Source organism: Procambarus clarkii, chromosome 27, assembly GCF_040958095.1.
Source record: "Procambarus clarkii isolate CNS0578487 chromosome 27, FALCON_Pclarkii_2.0, whole genome shotgun sequence".
NCBI lineage: Eukaryota > Metazoa > Arthropoda > Malacostraca > Decapoda > Cambaridae > Procambarus > Procambarus clarkii.
The window spans coordinates 3,327,368-3,346,317 of NC_091176.1; the positions used below are offsets into that span (position 1 = coordinate 3,327,368).

The 18,950-nt window shown below is 51.6% G+C and overlaps 1 protein-coding gene across 1 annotated transcript in view; it reads right to left on the reverse strand.

Annotated features, from left to right (window-relative positions):
• Nucleotides 1-18,950, reverse strand: part of mxt (Eukaryotic translation initiation factor mextil) — a 247,711-nt gene that overhangs the window by 128,773 nt on the left and 99,988 nt on the right. Inside the window, exons 3-5 of the mRNA XM_045749450.2 lie at nt 17,146-17,286; nt 16,787-16,953; nt 4,146-4,452 (exon numbers count right to left, since the gene is read on the reverse strand). Coding sequence (XP_045605406.2) covers nt 4,146-4,452; nt 16,787-16,953; nt 17,146-17,286 — 615 coding nt within the window. The remainder of the gene's footprint in view (nt 1-4,145; nt 4,453-16,786; nt 16,954-17,145; nt 17,287-18,950) is intronic.

The following is an 18,950-nucleotide window of genomic DNA, read 5'->3' on the forward strand; positions in this document are numbered from 1 at the left end:
GTACATGTACATGTGTACACACACACACATACACGTGAAAAGAAAATTACAAGCTGCCGACCAGTGGGCAGAGAGCACCACGCCGGCCAGGCGAAGAAGGCACAAAACTGCACCAAAAGGCCCACCTCGACAACAAAACCCAAAGCCCCGGCATGACCACAACACGTGCCGAGGCCCAAAAAGATCAGCCTGCAAGCCAGGAAGACCCTGGAACCCCAGATGGCAGAACCGGGTCACACACGAGGAAACAAAGCCCCCTGAACCCACAAAGGGGGCCCAAGAGGAAGAAACCTCCGGAACGAAACCAAATAACCTAAAGGAACCCGGAATCGAACCCGGGGGAGCCCAAACCACCACATTTGCCGGCGGAGATACACCACAGAAAGGCAAAGCACAGCCCCCAGACATAACCCCCAGGGAAACGGCTAAAACAGACCGAAAACTGAGGGACAAGGTGTGGGAGCAAGCATAACAGACAGGGACACTAAGCCCAAATCCTAGGGCCCAGACCCAATACAGACAAAATGGAAAATCCGGTGTAAAATCAACACCCAAACGTTCCCAGAGGAACAGAAGACGGGCAAAAAACACCAGAAGAGCAAAGAAACGACAACAGGAGAATACAACCCCCTGAAAAAGGTGAAAAATCTCACCCAAGACGCTCGCTCACACACCCAGGCGCATGTAAACAAACCCCAATGCCGCCATGGTAGCCATGCTGGGAAACCGGCAGAAGAAAATGGCCACCAGAACAGGGGGCTGTGACCACCGCAAAAGATATGAAAACACCCCAGCAAAAGTGGGAAGCAAGCAGACTGGATGGACGAAAAACTCCACCCAGAAGCAGAAAACCCAGGCAGGGGCAAATGGCCCCAGAACTGCTAGCAGGCATCCCCCATAGCCCTGGGAACCCGCAACAGAGGCCTCGGGGCAGAGCCGTCCTCCAAGCCCTCCACCCTTAAAGAAAAGGAAGAGTCCATGGGAAAGGCAGGAAGAAAGGGCCACTGGTAAGACACAGAAGCCTTGGCAGGAGGAACAGGCTTGAAAACCTCCGTCCCCAACCTGAACGGGGCAGCCCCCGAAACCGCCCGAGTCTCGGCCGCAACTAAACCCCGACCCGACCCTGAAACCCGCAGATGGTCAGGAGCCGGGAACAGGGAGGGAAAGGGGTGAACAGCACCTAACCAAAACAGGGCGGCCTCGAGGCATCCGAGTGGGAAACCAACCAAGCGTGTTGCAGCAACCTAACCTAGCTTGCAACACGGATGCCTCATGTACTCTGAACAGTAATAACATCAGGAGAGTACTGGAGAATAAGCAGAGAATATCTCTCGCAAGACTCCGGGTCAAGGTGTCAGGGACTCAACAGGCAACATGACGGAGGTAAAAGTGGCAACTGTCACCCGAAGACAAAGGCACAGCAACCAACGAACCCGTACAAGATGGGTTGGAACCCGGAAGACACGTTCCACCGAGCCCCGACAGGGTTTTCCAGGGCCCGTAGGGTAACAACTACGGGAAGCCCGGGCAAGGTGTTGCTAACCGGTTAAAACCCAAAACTAACAAGGGGGTAGAGGACAACACTGAAAACCCCTGCGACGTGTACAATCACAGGGGCCTATCAGAGGTCCACCGAACACTACCAGTGGAACTATAGCTACACTAGGCAGACTCCCACCAGGCAAATGAAAATAAAAACAAAAGAAAAACCCCGCAAAAGTACACCGTCCCCAGAGGCAACAAGAACCGGTCGCCGCTTAGGTGGCAGGTCGCACAACACCTTGACACCCTAACCAGCACAATACCAGTTCCTACCCAGGGCCAAATAAGGGCCCCAAGCTCCAGCTGGCCCTAAGGGCGAGGCAAATGCCGAGCAGCAAGAACCTCTATGGGAATGGTTCCCGAACACCCCAGGGAAGATAACCCTGTCACGCAGGGGCAGTACTCATAGGGCGCTTAGGGAAGGAAGCCCCTAAGTGCATGCAGCCTCAGTACTGATGAGGAACACCTGGCCACCGCACAACACAACACACGGCAGTGAACGCCACGAAAGGCAAACATCACCTAGGAAATTGAGGCCAGAGAAGTGTCTATCCCGGTTGACATTAGCTTACGAACTGATGCTAGGCAGCCGGCGTAGTGAGGTCCTGGGACCCCCTATCCCCCTCTTGGGGCGGGGAGGGCAGAGCGAATGATCGGCGCGGCAGTAAAGTGTGATGTTTGCTTGTTTCCTTGGGATTGTAGGGAGTTTCCACCTCACCGTTCGGTTTTTGTTTTTAGTTTCTTGCCATGTGGGGTTTGTTTTGTTATGCCTACCTTTCTGGGTGCCTAGCCCCGGTTGATGGCAGATAAGGAAAACCCCAACCACAAGGGGGTTTTCCAGGGCCATTGCTCCCTGAAACCTCTCTGAAGGGGCCAGGTTCTGGCGCTGGTCCCTGGCAGGTCTGAACTCCTTAGCTAATGTCCCGGTCTAATATAACATACATTAGCCTGATAAGCTCCAGGAAGCCGTAGGGGCTCCCCACAGAAAATATCTGTTTTCTGTCCTATATTGTGGTTGGTTGAGTTTGAAGCTGTTACCCTTTTTGTGTGGTTGGTGCTGCTGCCTGTTGGTGGTTGCAAGTTGAGGCCAACTTGGGACTGACTAGTAGGTACCAGACTACTTCTCAATGACCATCTTTGATCGTGAGGAGTGCACAGATGGGCTCAAGTTCTTATATGAGTTCTTAAAATTCTTTATTAGGATCAATCTGTGTTAGATTGATTATTCCCCCAATGCTTCCCAATACCAGTATGAATCTGCAAGGGCTTATTGAATCTGATTCTGCAGCAACAGTTCATGTGTCACCCTATCTTGACTGTGTAGACCATGATCTTAGGATACAGTCGCATCTTACTGTATGAAGTAACCAAGGTAATTGGCTAAGAAATTATATTAATATTTCTAGGAAAGGTTATTCAGTAGACTTTATAGTGACCTCCTAGTAGTCTAATTTTCCTTAATCCCTTAACTAAGTGTTTTTCCATTGGACAAGTCTTTCCTGAAATATTCTATAATCAATTACTATCTAAAAAGCTGTGCCTTGAACATCAAACTGCTAACATGCACTTTCAGTATGCTTAAAGGCAAAACACCTTACCTCTTATTTGTGCAAGACTAACTTGGTTAGCCAAACGAGCCGTTACGTGCCTCGATAATCTTTTCCGCCACCACCCACACGATGGGTATGGGTGCATAAGAAATGAACTAAACTAAATCAGATTTGTGAAAAAGCAAATACAGTATTAACACTCATCCCAATGAGGCAATATGCATCATCTAGAAAATGGTGCCCAATGGACCATTAGGTGCTTGTTTAAATCACACCCATCATGAATGGGTGGAACTTAAGCCATGCAGTGGCTGGGCCACACAATATCAATTTCTTTGGGAACCTGGTGATATTTATTATGTGTATGTACACTATGGTACTGTATCCCTTTTACACCATATGTAATGATGTTTAAAATAATAGAAGACACCTTAATTACAGTATATAAACCATGCAAACAGGAATAATGAGCGAGTGTAGGATTGTGAAGGAGGCATCCTTGGCAATACATTTGATTTATCACAGCAAAACCCCAGGTTTTCTCTTAAAACTTAATACACCTGTGTTGGGGCAAGCTGGACTTTTATGTATTTAATCAATAGATACCAAAAAAATGTGCAAGTTTAAACAGAAATAGAAATAACTAAGTTGGCCCATATTAAACCAAAAAAGCTTTCTTAAAACCCGGCTAGGTCTTTAAACTAAAAAACTCAGCCTGGCCAGGTAAATAGACAGGTACCATGCCAACCTTGAACAGACAGCAGAAAATATGAGCCAGGTGCCAACCTTGAAGGCCAGAGAATCGCTCAAATATATTACAGAATTTTATATTTTCACGGGCACCAGGAAATAAAAATATTATCGCAGGGGACAACCCATTTTATTTAGTTGATCCCGTGCAGACTTTAAGCAAAAGTGGCTAATAAAATACTTGACAGCTTTTACAGTTATCATTATTAACAATATAAAAAATAGATATAATACTAAAACTATAATTCTGTCAAAGCATTTCAATTACCCCTTAAAATAATGCTAGATAAAATATTAGCTTACCTTTTCCAGAGTCAGCATTACGAATCACCACCTCATCTTTGCAATAATTTTTTCCAGGGATTCGTGTTGGCTTTGCAAATTTTCCAGAGCTTCTGATGATCTCTCCAGGTGTAAGAAGTGTGGGTGTTGGGGGATGGGGCATTGGAGCTTGCTGTTGTTGTTGCTGCTGTTGGTTATACATACTCTGTTGGTACTGCTGAAGTCCTGGAATCATCATCTGTGGTGTGCTTATAGGAGTCATGATTTTACCCGGCGTTGTTTGGCCCAACGTATCGTTCTGCTGATCTTCGAGGGCTGCTTCCTCTGCCTGGTAATGACTTGTAGTGAATAAGGGTTAAGGATTTCAATTACCTTGAAAGAATGTTAATTATGAAAATATTTGTGAATATTTATCTACTGTATTACCATATGTTTTTAACTTCAGAAAACTGGCCAACCAAAATGCTCTCATATCAAGGGCCTAGTGAGGCAGCCAGAGGCTTAGGGCCCGTGCAGAAAAAATCCCTGCGAAAAAAGAAAAAAAGAAGGCAAGGTTATGTCCATATGGTCTCCAAGACAACCAATACCTATATAAAAAAATAAAATCCCTGCGAAAAAAGAAAAAAAACCAGCGTTGAATGTAATGAAACGCCATTTTCTGGGAGAGTCCCGGAGGCTCCCCGGAGCTATCCCAGGCTGATATGCTAATGTCAGACTTTGGCATCAGTCATGTGTATGGAGTTCTTAGGCCTACCGGGGACCACAGCCAGAACCGGGCCCCCTCAGAGAGGCAAGGGGAGCAATGGCCTATAGAAGCCCCCGTGTGGTTGGAAGCATTCTATGTCTGCCATCGACCGGAACAGGCACCCAGAAAGGTAAGCGCCTCAAAACAAACCCCTATTCTGGTTAAAATTGCTACCAAAAACCGAACTAGTGGATAGAACTCCCCAACCGAAAACAAGCAAACTAGTGTGACGTCACATACCGCCGCGCCGCTGTCTGCGCAGCTCCCCCCTCCGCGGGAGGGGGAAGGGGGAGCCCCAGACCCCCCGCGCCGGCTACCCACACCTCAGTTCTTGAGGCTGGATGTCAAAAACGCGAAAAACCGCCGACCGGAGGGAGGGAGGGATGCCGGGAAGCCTCCGGGACTCGCCCAGAAAATGGCGTTTCATTACATTCAACGCTGGTTTTCTGGGGGGAGCCCCGTCGGCTCCCCGGAGCTAACTACCCACAGACAGAAAAAGAGGGACTTACCCGGGAGGCGGTCGTCGCTCACTCCTAAACTCGAAGCCGAGACAACTGGCTGCAACCGCCGACCCAAAGCAACACAGGCCCGACGAGGCCCAGGGACATTCACAAGGTAACGAGCAGCCAGGACCCTGTTAGACCGCCAAAATCCCAGTGCCCGAATATCAGACCAAGACATATTTCCAAAGACGGCAGCAAGAGCCGCGAACTTACGAACGTCATGGGCACGGGGATAGACCGCAGGCTGGCTGGACTTAATAACCCTGCGGACGACCTGAGAGACCCGAACCCGCGAACAGGGAAGAAGGGAAACCGGATCAACCCACAGCGCGTCCCCGGACACAGAAGCTGTGGCGCGCAAATAACGGTGAAGCGCCGCAACCGGACACAAAACATGATGCACCCCCGGCCTGATCAACCAAGCATCAACCACCCATGGACCCCTCTGGAACGCAGCAGTCTCATTCTTCGCCAGAAAAGAAGGAGACGGCTGCATGAAGAGGAGAGGAGCCAGCCGGAGGAGAGCATGAAGCTCCCCTACCCGACCCCCAGAGGCCAAAGCCAACAAGAAAAGTGCCTTGGAAAAACAATCCTGGACCGAAGGGGCCACAACGAAACGAGGAGATGAAAGGAAAGCGAGCACTCTGTCCAAAGACCAGGACGGCTCAGGCGACGCATGAGCAGGCCGGAGGTGAAACAATGCACGAGACAGCTTGCGAAACGGCGCAGACGTAACATCGATACCGAAAGCAAGCTGAAGCGGCTCCGCCAGCGCCGCACGATACGAAGCGACAGTGTTAGGCATAAGATGACGGTCCTGAAACAACCACGAGAGGAAGGACAAGACCACCCGAACAGACAAGGAGCTAACACGACGAAGACGCAAAAAGAAAAGGAAGGACCGCCAGGAAACTTCGTACTGCCGCCGAGAAGAAGCCCTCAGGTGGGACACCAACAAGGAGGCCACCTGATCACCATAGAGATGATGATAGACTCGAGTCAAAAAAAACCATACACGAAGACTCGAGGAGAAGATCGAACCAGCCACGTGACGTACCGGCCCAATCTGCTGAAAGAGGCGGAGCCGCGGGAAAACCCTCGGGTTCGGACACCGAGCAACCAGCGCCTGAAACCAAGGCTGGGCCGGCCACCAAGGGGCCAGAAGGACAACTCTCCCCTGGTAAGTCTCCAAACGAGTCAAGACCTGGAGCAACAGCCGAACCGGGGGAAAGAGGTACAGGAACCCCCACCTCGACCAGTCTAGCCGAAAGGCATCGACCCCGACGGCCTCGCGATCGGGAAAGGGCGCCGCATAAACGGGAAGACGCCGCGACCATGCCGATGCGAAGAGGTCCACTTCGGGGCGCCCGAACGTCTGGCAAAGCCAACGGAAGGACTCGTCGTCGACCGTCCACTCCGTGGAGAGGGGAACGAAGCGAGACAGGGCATCGGCCAAGACGGACACGCCCCGTACGTGAACCGCCAGGAGAGCCAAACCCCGAGAACTCAGCAGACGAGTCACCCGAAGCGACCAACCCCAAAGAGACAAGGACCGCATCGAACCCCCGCGGTTCAGGCAATGAACCACCGGAGAGCAGTCCGAATGGAGCCGAATCGTCGATCCGCGGGCCACCCGAATCCTCCCCAGAGCAAACCACACTGCCGCGAACTCCCGCACCGTGCTGTGAGCTCGACGGAAGGACGGATCCCAACGCCCCTGGCCGGCCTGGTGAGCACTGGTCACAAAACCCCAGCCGAGAGACGACGCATCCGTGTACACATCGAGCGAGGGCTCGGGTAGGCGCCAAGGCACTGAACCCCGAAAAACCCGAAGAGGAAGCCGGTGACGCAGCAACCGACGCAAGGCCGCCGGGGGTCGAACTCTGCGATCGCGAGAGAGGCGGAAGGGGGAACCCCGAAGGAACCAGAACAGCCGTCGAAGCCAAATCCGACCCGGCAGGTAGACCACCATCGCGAAGTTCAGGCTCCCGCACAGCCCCTCGAGCAACCGCCGGGTGACCCGAGGGCCCTCCAGAAACAGACGAAGGCGGGACCGCAGCCGCAGGAGAGACAAGGAGGCGGTTCGAGAGTCCCAAACGAGACCCAGCCAAGTCCGAACCTGAGAGGGAACCAGATGGGACTTCCTCCAGTTCACCAAGAACCCGAACCCGGCGAGCTGGGAAAGAACCAAATCCCTGGCTAGCAAGCAAGCTGACTGGCTGGGAGCCCAAACCAGCCAGTCGTCGAGGTAGGCCAACACCCAAACACCTAGGAGACGCAAACGAGCCACCACAACCCGTGTGAGGCGCGTGAACACGCGAGGTGCCAGGTTCAACCCGAACGGGAGACAACGAAAGCGGTAACTCAGACGCCCCACAACAAAACCGAGCCAGTCCCTGAACCGCGGATGAATCGGGACATGCCAATAAGCGTCCCGGAGGTCCAGGGACACCATCCAAGCTCCCGGCTCCAAGAGGAGCCGAATCTGAGACAGCGTAGTCATCCGAAAGGAGGGGCAATGAACCCAGGGGTTCAGACGGGACAAGTCCAGAATGAACCGCAGGTCCGCGCAGTCCCGTTTCGGAACCGGAAACAGACGGGAAACCCATCTGAGGGACGTCGTCGTTTCGACGACGCCCAAGCGTACCCACTCCAAGGCTACTCGACAGAGCGCAGGGGAAGAAACCTACCCTGCCAGCCCCGACCCCCCAAAGGGGGGAGGGCCACCCAACGCCACCGCAGGCCGCGAGACACGACCCGAAAGGCCCACGAATCGTGGGACCAGGCGCGGGCGAACAGTGCAAGCCGCCCCCCCCCCATCGCCCCGTCAAGGGGGCAAACCGCGAAAGGGCCGGCGACCCTTACAAGACCCAGAACCCCGCACAGCGCTAACACCGCGCCGACCAGACGAGGGAGGGTCCACAGGAGGAGCCAACCCCGAACCTGACACCAGAGGCCTACCACGACAAGAGGAACCCCGAGCCCTGGCACGACCTTTCCGGGAAGACCCACCCCGGGACCCCCAGAAAACCAACAAGTCCGACATTGCCGCCGACGACAAGCCGCCGACGCAGCCTGAATAAACTGCGCCACGGCCGACTCCGCAAACAGGAGAGGACAAAAAGGTGAAGAACGCCTAAGAGCCAGAGCCCAAGCAGATTCCACGGAGGAACCCAGCACCGCCTGCCGACACGCGAGACGGGAAGCATAGAACAGGGAAACCGCATCCCGCAAAATCGGCGTGAACAGCTTCAACAAGGCAGCCGACGAACGCGCAGCCGAGGACAAGGTGCCGGACCCCGGGACGGACCCAAGCGTCCCCACATCCTCCTTGAGCCAATCCGAAGACAGCTCCAGGAGGGAAAAGAACCGCAAGGCTGAACTCAAAAGGCCCCGGGCGCGCAAGTCCTCCGCAACGAGCGCCACCAAAAGGGAGGGAACCTGCACATGGAGCTGAATAACGCCCACATCGCGGGGAAGGGCAGGGGCAAACAAGCACTCATTCAGGTACTCAAGTTCGCCCCCCAGGAAAACCTGAAGCACTGTGGAAGCTTCCCGCCACTCCAGCGTGCGGGAACGACAGAAGGAATGCCAGGAATCCAGACCAAACAAGGGGCAGTCTGCTAGCCAGGACGACTCCGGAACCTCGTAACGGAGCCAGAAAGGGAACGAAGTCCCAAACCTGAACGTGGACGGATCCATTTCCGAGGCATAATCCGGGTCACGCAGGAGGTAAGCTGCAAAGGCCGCTCGCACCACACCAGGTTGGATGCGATAAGCCGAAAACCTCCGGAAGGACGGAACCGACGTACCCGGGGGAACACGGAACCGAACCCGGGGAGGGGCCGACACCAAATCCAACTCGTACGCAGAGGGGGGAAAAGAAAACCCCACTCCTTGTAACAATAAGCCCCGCTCAGTGGGAAGAAAAACCCAGGCGGGGTCCAGCGGGGCCCAAGGCCCCCAAGTCAGCCCCTCCCCAGCCTCGAGGTCCTCCACCACAGGACCCGAGGCCGAGTCCTCTCCCCAAGCCCCGACCCCACAAGACAAGGACGGAGCAGCCGGAAAAGCTGGAGGAAGGGGGCCCACTGGTCAGACCCTGAAGCTTCGGCCGGGAGACAAGACTCGAATGCCTCTGCCGCCCCCCCGGAAGGGGCACCCCCCGAAGCTGCCCGAGTCTCGAGATCAAGTAACCCCTGCTCCGACCCCGAAACCCTCAGACGCTTCGGGGCCGGAAGCAGGGGCGGGGGACCAGAACGAACAGAAGGGGAAGGACGAGGAGGTGCGGACTGAACCAGGATCGAAGCGACCCCCACCCCCCAAGTCCGGGTCTCGAAAAGCAAAGCGGGGCAGCCCCGGGGCATCCGGGGAAGCAACCAACCGAGCGTGTTGCAACAGACGAAACCTAGACTGCAACGCACGTGCCGCCTGTACCCGAATAGAATCATCAGAGGATTGGGTAAATTGAGTCACAAGCAAGCAGCAACACTCACAGGACTCAGGGTCGAAAGTATCACCGACCCAACAGGCAGCGTGGCAGAGGCAAAAACAATGAGGGTCACCCTGAGACAAGGGGACCGAGCAACCCTCAAACTCGCACACAGCGAGTGGGGACTCCGGGAACACATCCATCGGACCCACGCGCCCCCTAGGGGATTCCCAGGGTCCTGAGCGTTTACTTTAAGAGGACTCGCGCTCAGGTAGTCCCAGGCAGGGTGCTGCAAACCGGCGCCCAAAACTACCAAGCAAACTTCTAAAGCTGAACCCCAGGGACGTGTACACTCACGGGGACCTAGCAGGGGGCGCCACCGAGGAGAACAGTGGAAGGGCAAAAACAAACTGAATAAAATGACAGAACCCCCCCACCAGGCAAAAACAAAAAGAAAAACAAAACCCCGCAAGAGTACAGCGAACCCCAAGGAACAGAGCCGGCCGCGATGTCGGGAAATACAAGCTGAGCAGCACCCTGCGCCCCTACCAGTGCAAACTGCCTCTTACCTGCCGGTAACAAGGGAAAACAGAACACCCAAGAGCCCAACAGGCGGCCGAAAAACCGAAAGGTAAAACGGACCAGCAGAGGCAGACCCCGAGGAGCCTGTGGAAGGTGGCCCCAAGCCCCAAGGACAGTACTTACAGGGCACCTAGGGAAGGCAGCCCTAGGCACATGCAGCCCGAGTACTGAAGATAACTCCTGGCTCTCGCACCCACAAAACCAACACCACCACATAAAGAATATTGTGCAAGGAGCCTATGCTATGCTTTCTAACTTCAGAATTGCATTTAAATACATGGATGGCGATATACTAAAGAAATTGTTCATGACTTTTGTTAGGCCAAAGCTAGAATATGCAGCTGTTGTGTGGTGCCCATATCTTAAGAAGCACATCAACAAACTGGAAAAGGTGCAAAGACATGCTACTAAGTGGCTCCCAGAACTGAAGGGCAAGAGCTACGAGGAGAGGTTAGAAGCATTAAATATGCCAAAACTAGAAGACAGAAGAAAAAGAGGTGATATGATCACTACATACAAAATAGTAACAGGAATTGACAAAATCGACAGGGAAGACTTCCTGAGACCTGGAACTTCAAGAACAAGAGGTCATAGATTTAAACTAGCTAAACACAGATGCCGAAGAAATATAAGAAAATTCACCTTCGCAAATAGAGTGGTAGACGGTTGGAACAAGTTAGGTGAGAGGGTGGTGGAGGCCAAGACCGTCAGTGGTTTCAAAGCGTTATATGACAAAGAGTGCTGGGAAGACGGGACACCACGAGCATAGCTCTCATCCTGTAACTACACTTAGGTAATTACACTTAGGTAATTACACGCAAAGCACAGTGCAGTAGCGACACCGGAGCCAGAGCACACGACCATCGCCTATAGCATCAGCCTCAAGAACTGAGGTGTGGGTAGCCGGCGCGGGTGGGTCTGGGGCTCCCCCTTCCCCCTCCCGGGGAGGGGGGAGCTCCGCAGACAGCGGCGCGGCGGTGTGTGACGTCACACTGGTTTGCTTGTTTTCGGTTGGGGAGTTCTATCCACTAGTTCGGTTTTTGGTAGCAATTTTAACCAGAATAGGGGTTTGTTTTGAGGCGCTTACCTTTCTGGGTGCCTGTTCCGGTCGATGGCAGACATAGAATGCTTCCAACCACACGGGGGCTTCTATAGGCCATTGCTCCCCTTGCCTCTCTGAGGGGGCCCGGTTCTGGCCGTGGTCCCCGGTAGGCCTAAGAACTCCATACACATGACTGATGCCAAAGTCTGACATTAGCATATCAGCCTGGGATAGCTCCGGGGAGCCGACGGGGCTCCCCCCAGAAAAGAAGGCAAGGTTATGTCCATATGGTCTCCAAGACAACCAATATCTATATCAAAAAATATACTGTAAACCTAACACTAGGAATCTTCCAGTGCACCTTTAAATGCAGGAATACAAAATATTATTATCCGGTTCTCCAAATACTATTTATGTCCCCTCAATTTATTTCTACTCAATTGCTGACAAAGAAGAAGCAGATCTTGGACAGATGGGTTGAACACTTTGATCAGGTCCTTAACTGCCCTGCCTCAATCAACGATGAGACCAATGCTCGCCTACCTCCAGTGGAGATCAATCAGGACCATGATAACCTCCCACAGAAGTAGTAGTCAGGAAGGCCATCAAGCAACTTTCCTGTGGCAAAGCACCAGGATCAGAAGCAATCCCTGATGAAGTGTACAAAACAGGAGGTCCAGCCATGATGCACAAACTAACAAAGCTCTTCCAGTCCATGTGGAATGAAGGGGAGGTCCTACAACAGTTAAAAGATGCCAGCCTAGTTCACATCTACAAGAGGAAAGTCAACTGGCAGCTTACAATAATCACCAGTGTATTTCACACCTGTCCATTGCTGGGAAAATCCTGGCCCATATCCTGCTCAACTGTTGCTTTCAACACCTTAAGTAGAGTCCCCCTCCCAGAAAGCCAATGCGGCTTCCGCACAGAATGCAGAACTGTTGATGTGATATTTGTTGCACGCCAGCTCCAAGAAAAATGCCAAGAACAACATAATGACCTCTTTGTGACCTCCTTCGACCTGACCAAGGCCTTCGATACAGTTAGCAGAGATGGCTTGTGGAAGATAATGGAGAAGTTTGGCTGTCCTGACAATTCACTGCAATTGTGCGGCAGTTCCACAATGGAATGATGGCGAAAGTATTGGATGATGGAGATGTGTCAAAAGTGATCCCAGTGACGAATGGTGCGAAGCAGGGCAGCTTTCTCACCCCAACACTAATCAGAATGATATTCTCGGCCATGCTCACTGATGTCTTCCGTGATTGCCAGGATGGAATACCCATCAGACACAGGACTACCGGTGGGCTGTGCAACCACAGGCACCAACAGGCCATTGCAAAGGTGAAGAAAACTGTCATAAGAGACTTCCTGTTTACTGATGACTGCATCCTCAATGCCAGTATAGAGCAAATGATACAGCAGGAAATAGACCGCTTCTCACAAGCCTGTGACAACTTCGGTCTCATCATCAGCACCAACAAGAGTGAAGTCATGTACCAACCCATGCTCAGAATACCTTACCAGGAACCACACATCACTGTTATGGGGCAGAACTTGCAGGAAGTTGACAAGTTCACCTATCTTGGCATCATACTCTCAAAAGCGGTGAACATAGACACAGAAGTCAACAACAGCATCGCCACGGCCAGCGCTGTCTTTGGAAGATTCCGTGAGAATATCTGGGAGCGGAGAGGCCTAGTTACTCAGTTACTTCAGTTACTACCAAACTGAAGACCTACTGTGCAGTGGTACTCCCCACCCTTCTCTACACCAGCAAGACCTGGACTGTCTACAGCAGACACGCCAAACAGCTAAATCACTTTCACTTAAGCTGTCTCTGCAGACTCCTCCACAACAGGTGGAACACCTGGCCACCAAACAAAACAGCTGGTAAAATCACAAATACAAAGCCAAACAATAAATTGAGGCTAGAGAGGACATGTGACACCAGGCATATCAGTCTACGAACAGAGGATGGTGCGCCCTGCTCGCCTTAGCAGGGCGCACCTATGCGATACCAGGGTATCGTGCACCCGTAGTCGAGAAAACCGGGAGCACCCCCCGCAGAAACAGGCCAGAGCCGCTCATGCAGGAGAAGAGGAGGGGAGCGGCGAAGGAGGCACACCCCCACCCAAAACGCAGGGAAAACCCGGCAACCTCCCCATAGCGGCACTCCAGAACACCCCCAAGAGCAACGGGGCACAACTGTAGAAGGAGAAGAGCGAGAGGCGAAGCACCCGAGGGAAAATGGACACAGAACACCAGCACATGTACACACCGCCCCGAACCAAAACAAATTCCCACAGCACATGCGCAGGACACGAAAGAAAAGTAGCCTAACGGGTTGGGCTAATCTGTTCAACAACAGAGCAGAAAAGTAGCCCAACGGGTCGTATTCCGAGTGATTCGCTGAATTAACAAGCCAAGAAGCCCGGAAGAGGACCAACAAGCCCTAGAAAGGATCGGAGGGAAGCTTCACCGAAAGACGACAGATGGTCCAATAATACGGGAAGGAGCAAAAACCATCCCGAACCTTCGAAAACACATAGAAGCAAACACAAATGACGAAGGCACAGAAAAGTCCAGTCGCACCCGAGACCAAAAGTCATGCAGAATCCCAAGAAGAGGGGAACATGATGGAGAAGTCCCGTCCCAAGAAAAAAGGGGCGAAGAACGGAGAAGAGCACCCACCGACAGGACGGAATCAACGAGTGTAATGGACAAGGAACCGAGCCTGGGGAGGGGCCAACGCCCAACAACTCGTGCGGAGAGTGGGGAAGGAAAAACCCCACTCCGCGTACTGCATGCCCCGCCCAGAGGGTAGAAAAACACCGGCGGGGTCCAACAGGGTCTGAGGCCCCCCATGTCAGCCCCACCCCAGCCCTGGGAACCCACACGGCAAGCCCCAGGTCCGAGCTGTCCCCCCAAAGCCCCAGCCTCACAAGAAAAAAACGGGGCAGCCGTGAAAATCACCAAGAAAGGGAGCCCACTGGCAGACTCATACAACACAGCTGGAGGAACAGGCTCGAATGCCCCCGTCGCTACCCCAGAAGGGGAATTTCCCGAGACCAACCGACTCACAAAACCATGGAAGCCCTGCCCCGACCCCAAACCCAGACGGTTAGGACTCGGATGCAGGGAGGAAGGGGGACAGGGACCCGACAAGACCACCAACCAAAACGGGGCAGCCTTGGGGCTTCCGGGGAGCAAACAACCTAGCACATTGCCACCGAAACGCAACGTGCAATGCCCGTGCTGCCTACACCCACATAGCATAAGACAGGGTAACCGAGTCACAAACAAGCAACAAAACTCGCAGAACTCAGGGCCAAAGGTGTTACCGACCTCACAGGCAGCAGACAGAGGCAAAACAGGGAGAGTCACCCTGAGACAAGGGGACAGAGCAACTCTCGAACTCGCACAAAGCGAGGGGGGGGACTCCGGGGCCACATCCATCGGGCCCACGCTCCCCCTAGGGGATTTCCAGGGTTCTGAGCATTTACTATAAAAGGACTCGCGCTCAGGTAATCCCTGGCAGGGTACTGCAAACCAGCGCCCAAGTCTACCAAACAACTTTCTAAGAAGTGAACCCCCAGGACATGTACACTCACGGGGACCTAGCAAGGGAAACCACCGGAAGAAGGAAGAAGTTTTCTGTTGGGGAGTTCTATCCACTAGTTCGGCTTTTGGTAGCAATTTTAACCAGAATATGGGTTTGTTTTGGGACGCTTACCTTTCTGGATGCTTGACCCGGTCGATGGCAGACATAGAATGCTTCCAACCACACGGGGGTTTCTATAGGCCATTGCTCCCCTTGCCTCTCTGAGGGAGCCAGGTTCTGGCCATGGTCCCCGGTAGGCCCTAAGAACTCCATACTCATGACTGATGCTAAAGTCTGACATTAGCATATCAGCCTGGTATAGCTCCGGGGAGCCAACGGGGCTCCCCCCAGAAAATAGCGACACTGCACACACAACTTCAAAAGTGCAGACAACGCACGCACCGCCGAGGCCAATGTACCAGACCCCAGGAGCAGCCCCAAGTGCATCCACATCTTCCTCAAGTCAATCCAAGGACAGTTTGAGAAGGGAAAAGAATCGCAAGGCCAAAGCCAACAGGCCACGGGCACGCAGTACTCAGCGACCAACACAGCCAAAAGGGAAAGGACCCGTATGTGAAGCTGCACTACATCTTCATCCCAAGGAAGGGCAGGGGTGAACAAGTACACAGTGAGGTGCTCAAACTCGCTCCCCAGGAAAACCTGAACCACCGCACGAGCCTCGTGCCATTCTAGCGACAAAATGAAAGCCATGTCTCCAACGAGAAAAAGGGGCAGTCTGCAAGCCAGGACGACTCTGGAACCTCATAACAAACCCAGTATGGACAGGAAGCACCATACATGAAAGAAGTAGGATCCATTACGAAGGCATATTCTGGGTCGCGCAGGAGGTAAGCTGCAACGGACTTCCGCACCACATGGTGCGGGAAGCCAAAAACCTCCAGAAAGATGGGACTGAAGAACCCTCGGGATCACAGAACAGAACCCAGAGAGGAGTAGACACCAAATCCAACTCGTACGAGGAGAGGGGAAAAAAAAAAAGAGAACCCCCACCCCCTGTAACACCAAGCCCCGCTCCAAGGGTACAAAAACCCAAGCGGGGTCCAACAGGACCCAAGGCCCCCAAAGTCAACCCCCCCCCTTCCTCCGACCTAGGAACCTCCCCTTGAGGACTTGGAGGGGGGGGAGGGGTTACAGACAGAAGCACAGCGACGTCATGTTCATTTGCTCGTTTTCATTTCGGGAGTTCTGTCCACTAGTTTCGCTTTCAGTAGCAATGTTAACTAGAATAGGGGTTTGTTTTGGGGTGCTTACCTTTCTGGGTGCCTGACCCAGTCGATGGCAGACATTGAATGCTTCCAACCACACAGGGGTTTCTGTAGGCCATTGCTCCTCGTGCCTCTCTGAGGGGGACCAGGTTCTGACTCGTGGTCCCTGGTAGGCCTAGAACTCCATGCACTTTGACTGATGCCAAAGTCTACTATATTCATATCAGTCTGGATAGCTATGGGAAGCTGCAGGGACTCCCCCCAGCAAATATATATAATTGAACAGAATGAGGATAAGCTGATAGGACAAAATTTAATATTATGCTACAGAATGGATTTGACAGGAAACAGACTAAATCACTAGAAGAAAATGCCAAAATCTGAACTTGACAACTCTCTACTGAACTTGGTTTAGACAGTTTGTATAAAATCAGCATTGTACTGTAATGCCAAAAAAAGATTTAACCATACTTTTGAGGATGATTTGGATACCATAAAAAACTAGTGGGTTAAATAAAAATAATTATTTACCTCTATTTGTACCAGTTTTTGCTTGTAATAATTAATGAGGTTCTCATTAGGCTGCCAGTGCATTGCTCTCAGCTCTATCACCTCAAGAAGACGATAACGTGCTGCTAAACTCAAGCGATCATCACGGCAACCATTTCGGAGAGATATATAGCATTTATCAAGTTGGTCTGAATAAAAAGAAAGACAAATTAAGAGATACTGTATCCCATATTTATTTTGAATAAGGAAAAATGGAATAAAAAATCATACTACTCATCTTACATATGCAAAAATCTTATTTAATAAGATAAAAAGATTTATATTTTAATTAACATTTTTGTTGTATGTCTTAAAAGCTTCTATAACAAAGGTATATGTACCTTTATAAACATTTTCTAGCTGTGGACCAAACATCTTCAAATTTTCACAAAGTGCAACAATTGCCGGGTAAACAGTGCGGTCACATGTTGAGGAGTTCAGATACTGCGCCACTATGTCCATTTCCGAAAGAACACTTTCCACTGTTAAAATAAGAAATCAGTAAATAATTACTTGTAATGCATAATTTATATAAAAGGCAAAACATAAAGGAAGATAAATAAAAAAGGCATAGAAAGTAATGAAACTCCAGTTTCTGGATGAACCCCAGAGGCTCCCCAAAGCCATCACACTAATTAAGTGCCATTCTGCTGGTATTCATCAGTCGCGGAGTTCTATTGGCCTACAGGAAACCGCAAGCCAGAATCTGGTCCAACCTAGAGAGGCGAAGGGAGCAATGGCCTATGAACACTTTACATTTAGAGTTTATCATCTTTACCACCACCAGGAAAACAACTAGAGAGATAGGCAAATCAAAACAGACTACTGCATGATTTAAAAATGAGAGAAAAGCCCCAACATTGCCAAAACATAAAGATCCCAAATTGCTCTATGCCTATATAAGAAGTAGAACCAAAGCAAAGGACTCTGTAGGATCCTTAATCAAATTAACCAAGTTGACCCTTAACCACTATACTGCGCAGAGTGCCTTGCAGTGCTAGATGTGCATAGCGCCTCCGGGCGCTCGTAGGTAGTGCATAGGATTCAAAACTGGTGTACTGACTCGAGTACAAAATGGATGCCTGAGGCCTCCAGTGATCATCCGCCATTTTGAAAAAATCCAGGCATGCCCCACGGCCATGGGGAGTCTCGGTTTCAAGATAGCCACCACATCATCTACGAGCTCCCGGTCCACAGTCAGCTGCAGTGCTGCAAAACGACTCTCAGAGGATGAAATACGCAACATGTTGTTTGATGATGGACTGATTACTGATGATTTAGACTACAGTCCAGATAAAGACTCAACACAGGGGTCTGACAAGAGTGATGGGGAGAATGTGGTGGACGATGTCGAGAGTGTGTGCAGTACATGTGCCTCGTGTGGCCTTCCATTCTGCCCTGAGTCAACACCACTGGAGTTACCATCACCATCTGTGTCACCTGACATCAGTCTACTTGGTGATACTACAAGTGATTAGTCATTTTCTGGGTTCAGTGACATAGGCACAGATACAAGCAGTGTTGATGAACCGAGTGCAAGTGGCTATGATGTTACTAGACTCAGTTTTGCTGCCCCAACACCTCACCGAGGCAAGCGCCAGCATGTCGCATGGCCTGAGGACAATGACAATAGTGCACCCTCAACATCAGATGTTTGTGGTAGGCCTATACTATGCAGAACCGCCTCATCTCCTGGCATACCCATATGCACCTCTAGCACAAGACGACAGAGCTGTGGTGTTGGCGCCCATGCTGGTGCTACTCGTGCTGGTATTGGCCGTGGTGTTGGCGTCAAAACAAAAAACACGGGTGTACTTGTGTGGCAGGATTGTGAGAATTTGGTCCGATAAATTCAAGCATTTGATGATACTGATGTTGCTGTGACACCCTTATTCTCCTATACTGGTGATGATATGCCTTAAATTGATTATTTTATGGTATATTTTGATCAGGCATTCATGGACCATGTCGTTGCAGAGACAAACCGATACAATTTGGAACTAATTGACTCTGGAATATTACCTCCCTCTCGATTGACACGTTGGAAAAACATGACTAATGAGGGAATGTATGTGGTTTTAGCGTTGTGCATGATGAGGCATGCAGATAAACATGTGATCCAGGATTATTGGAACAAAGACAGCCT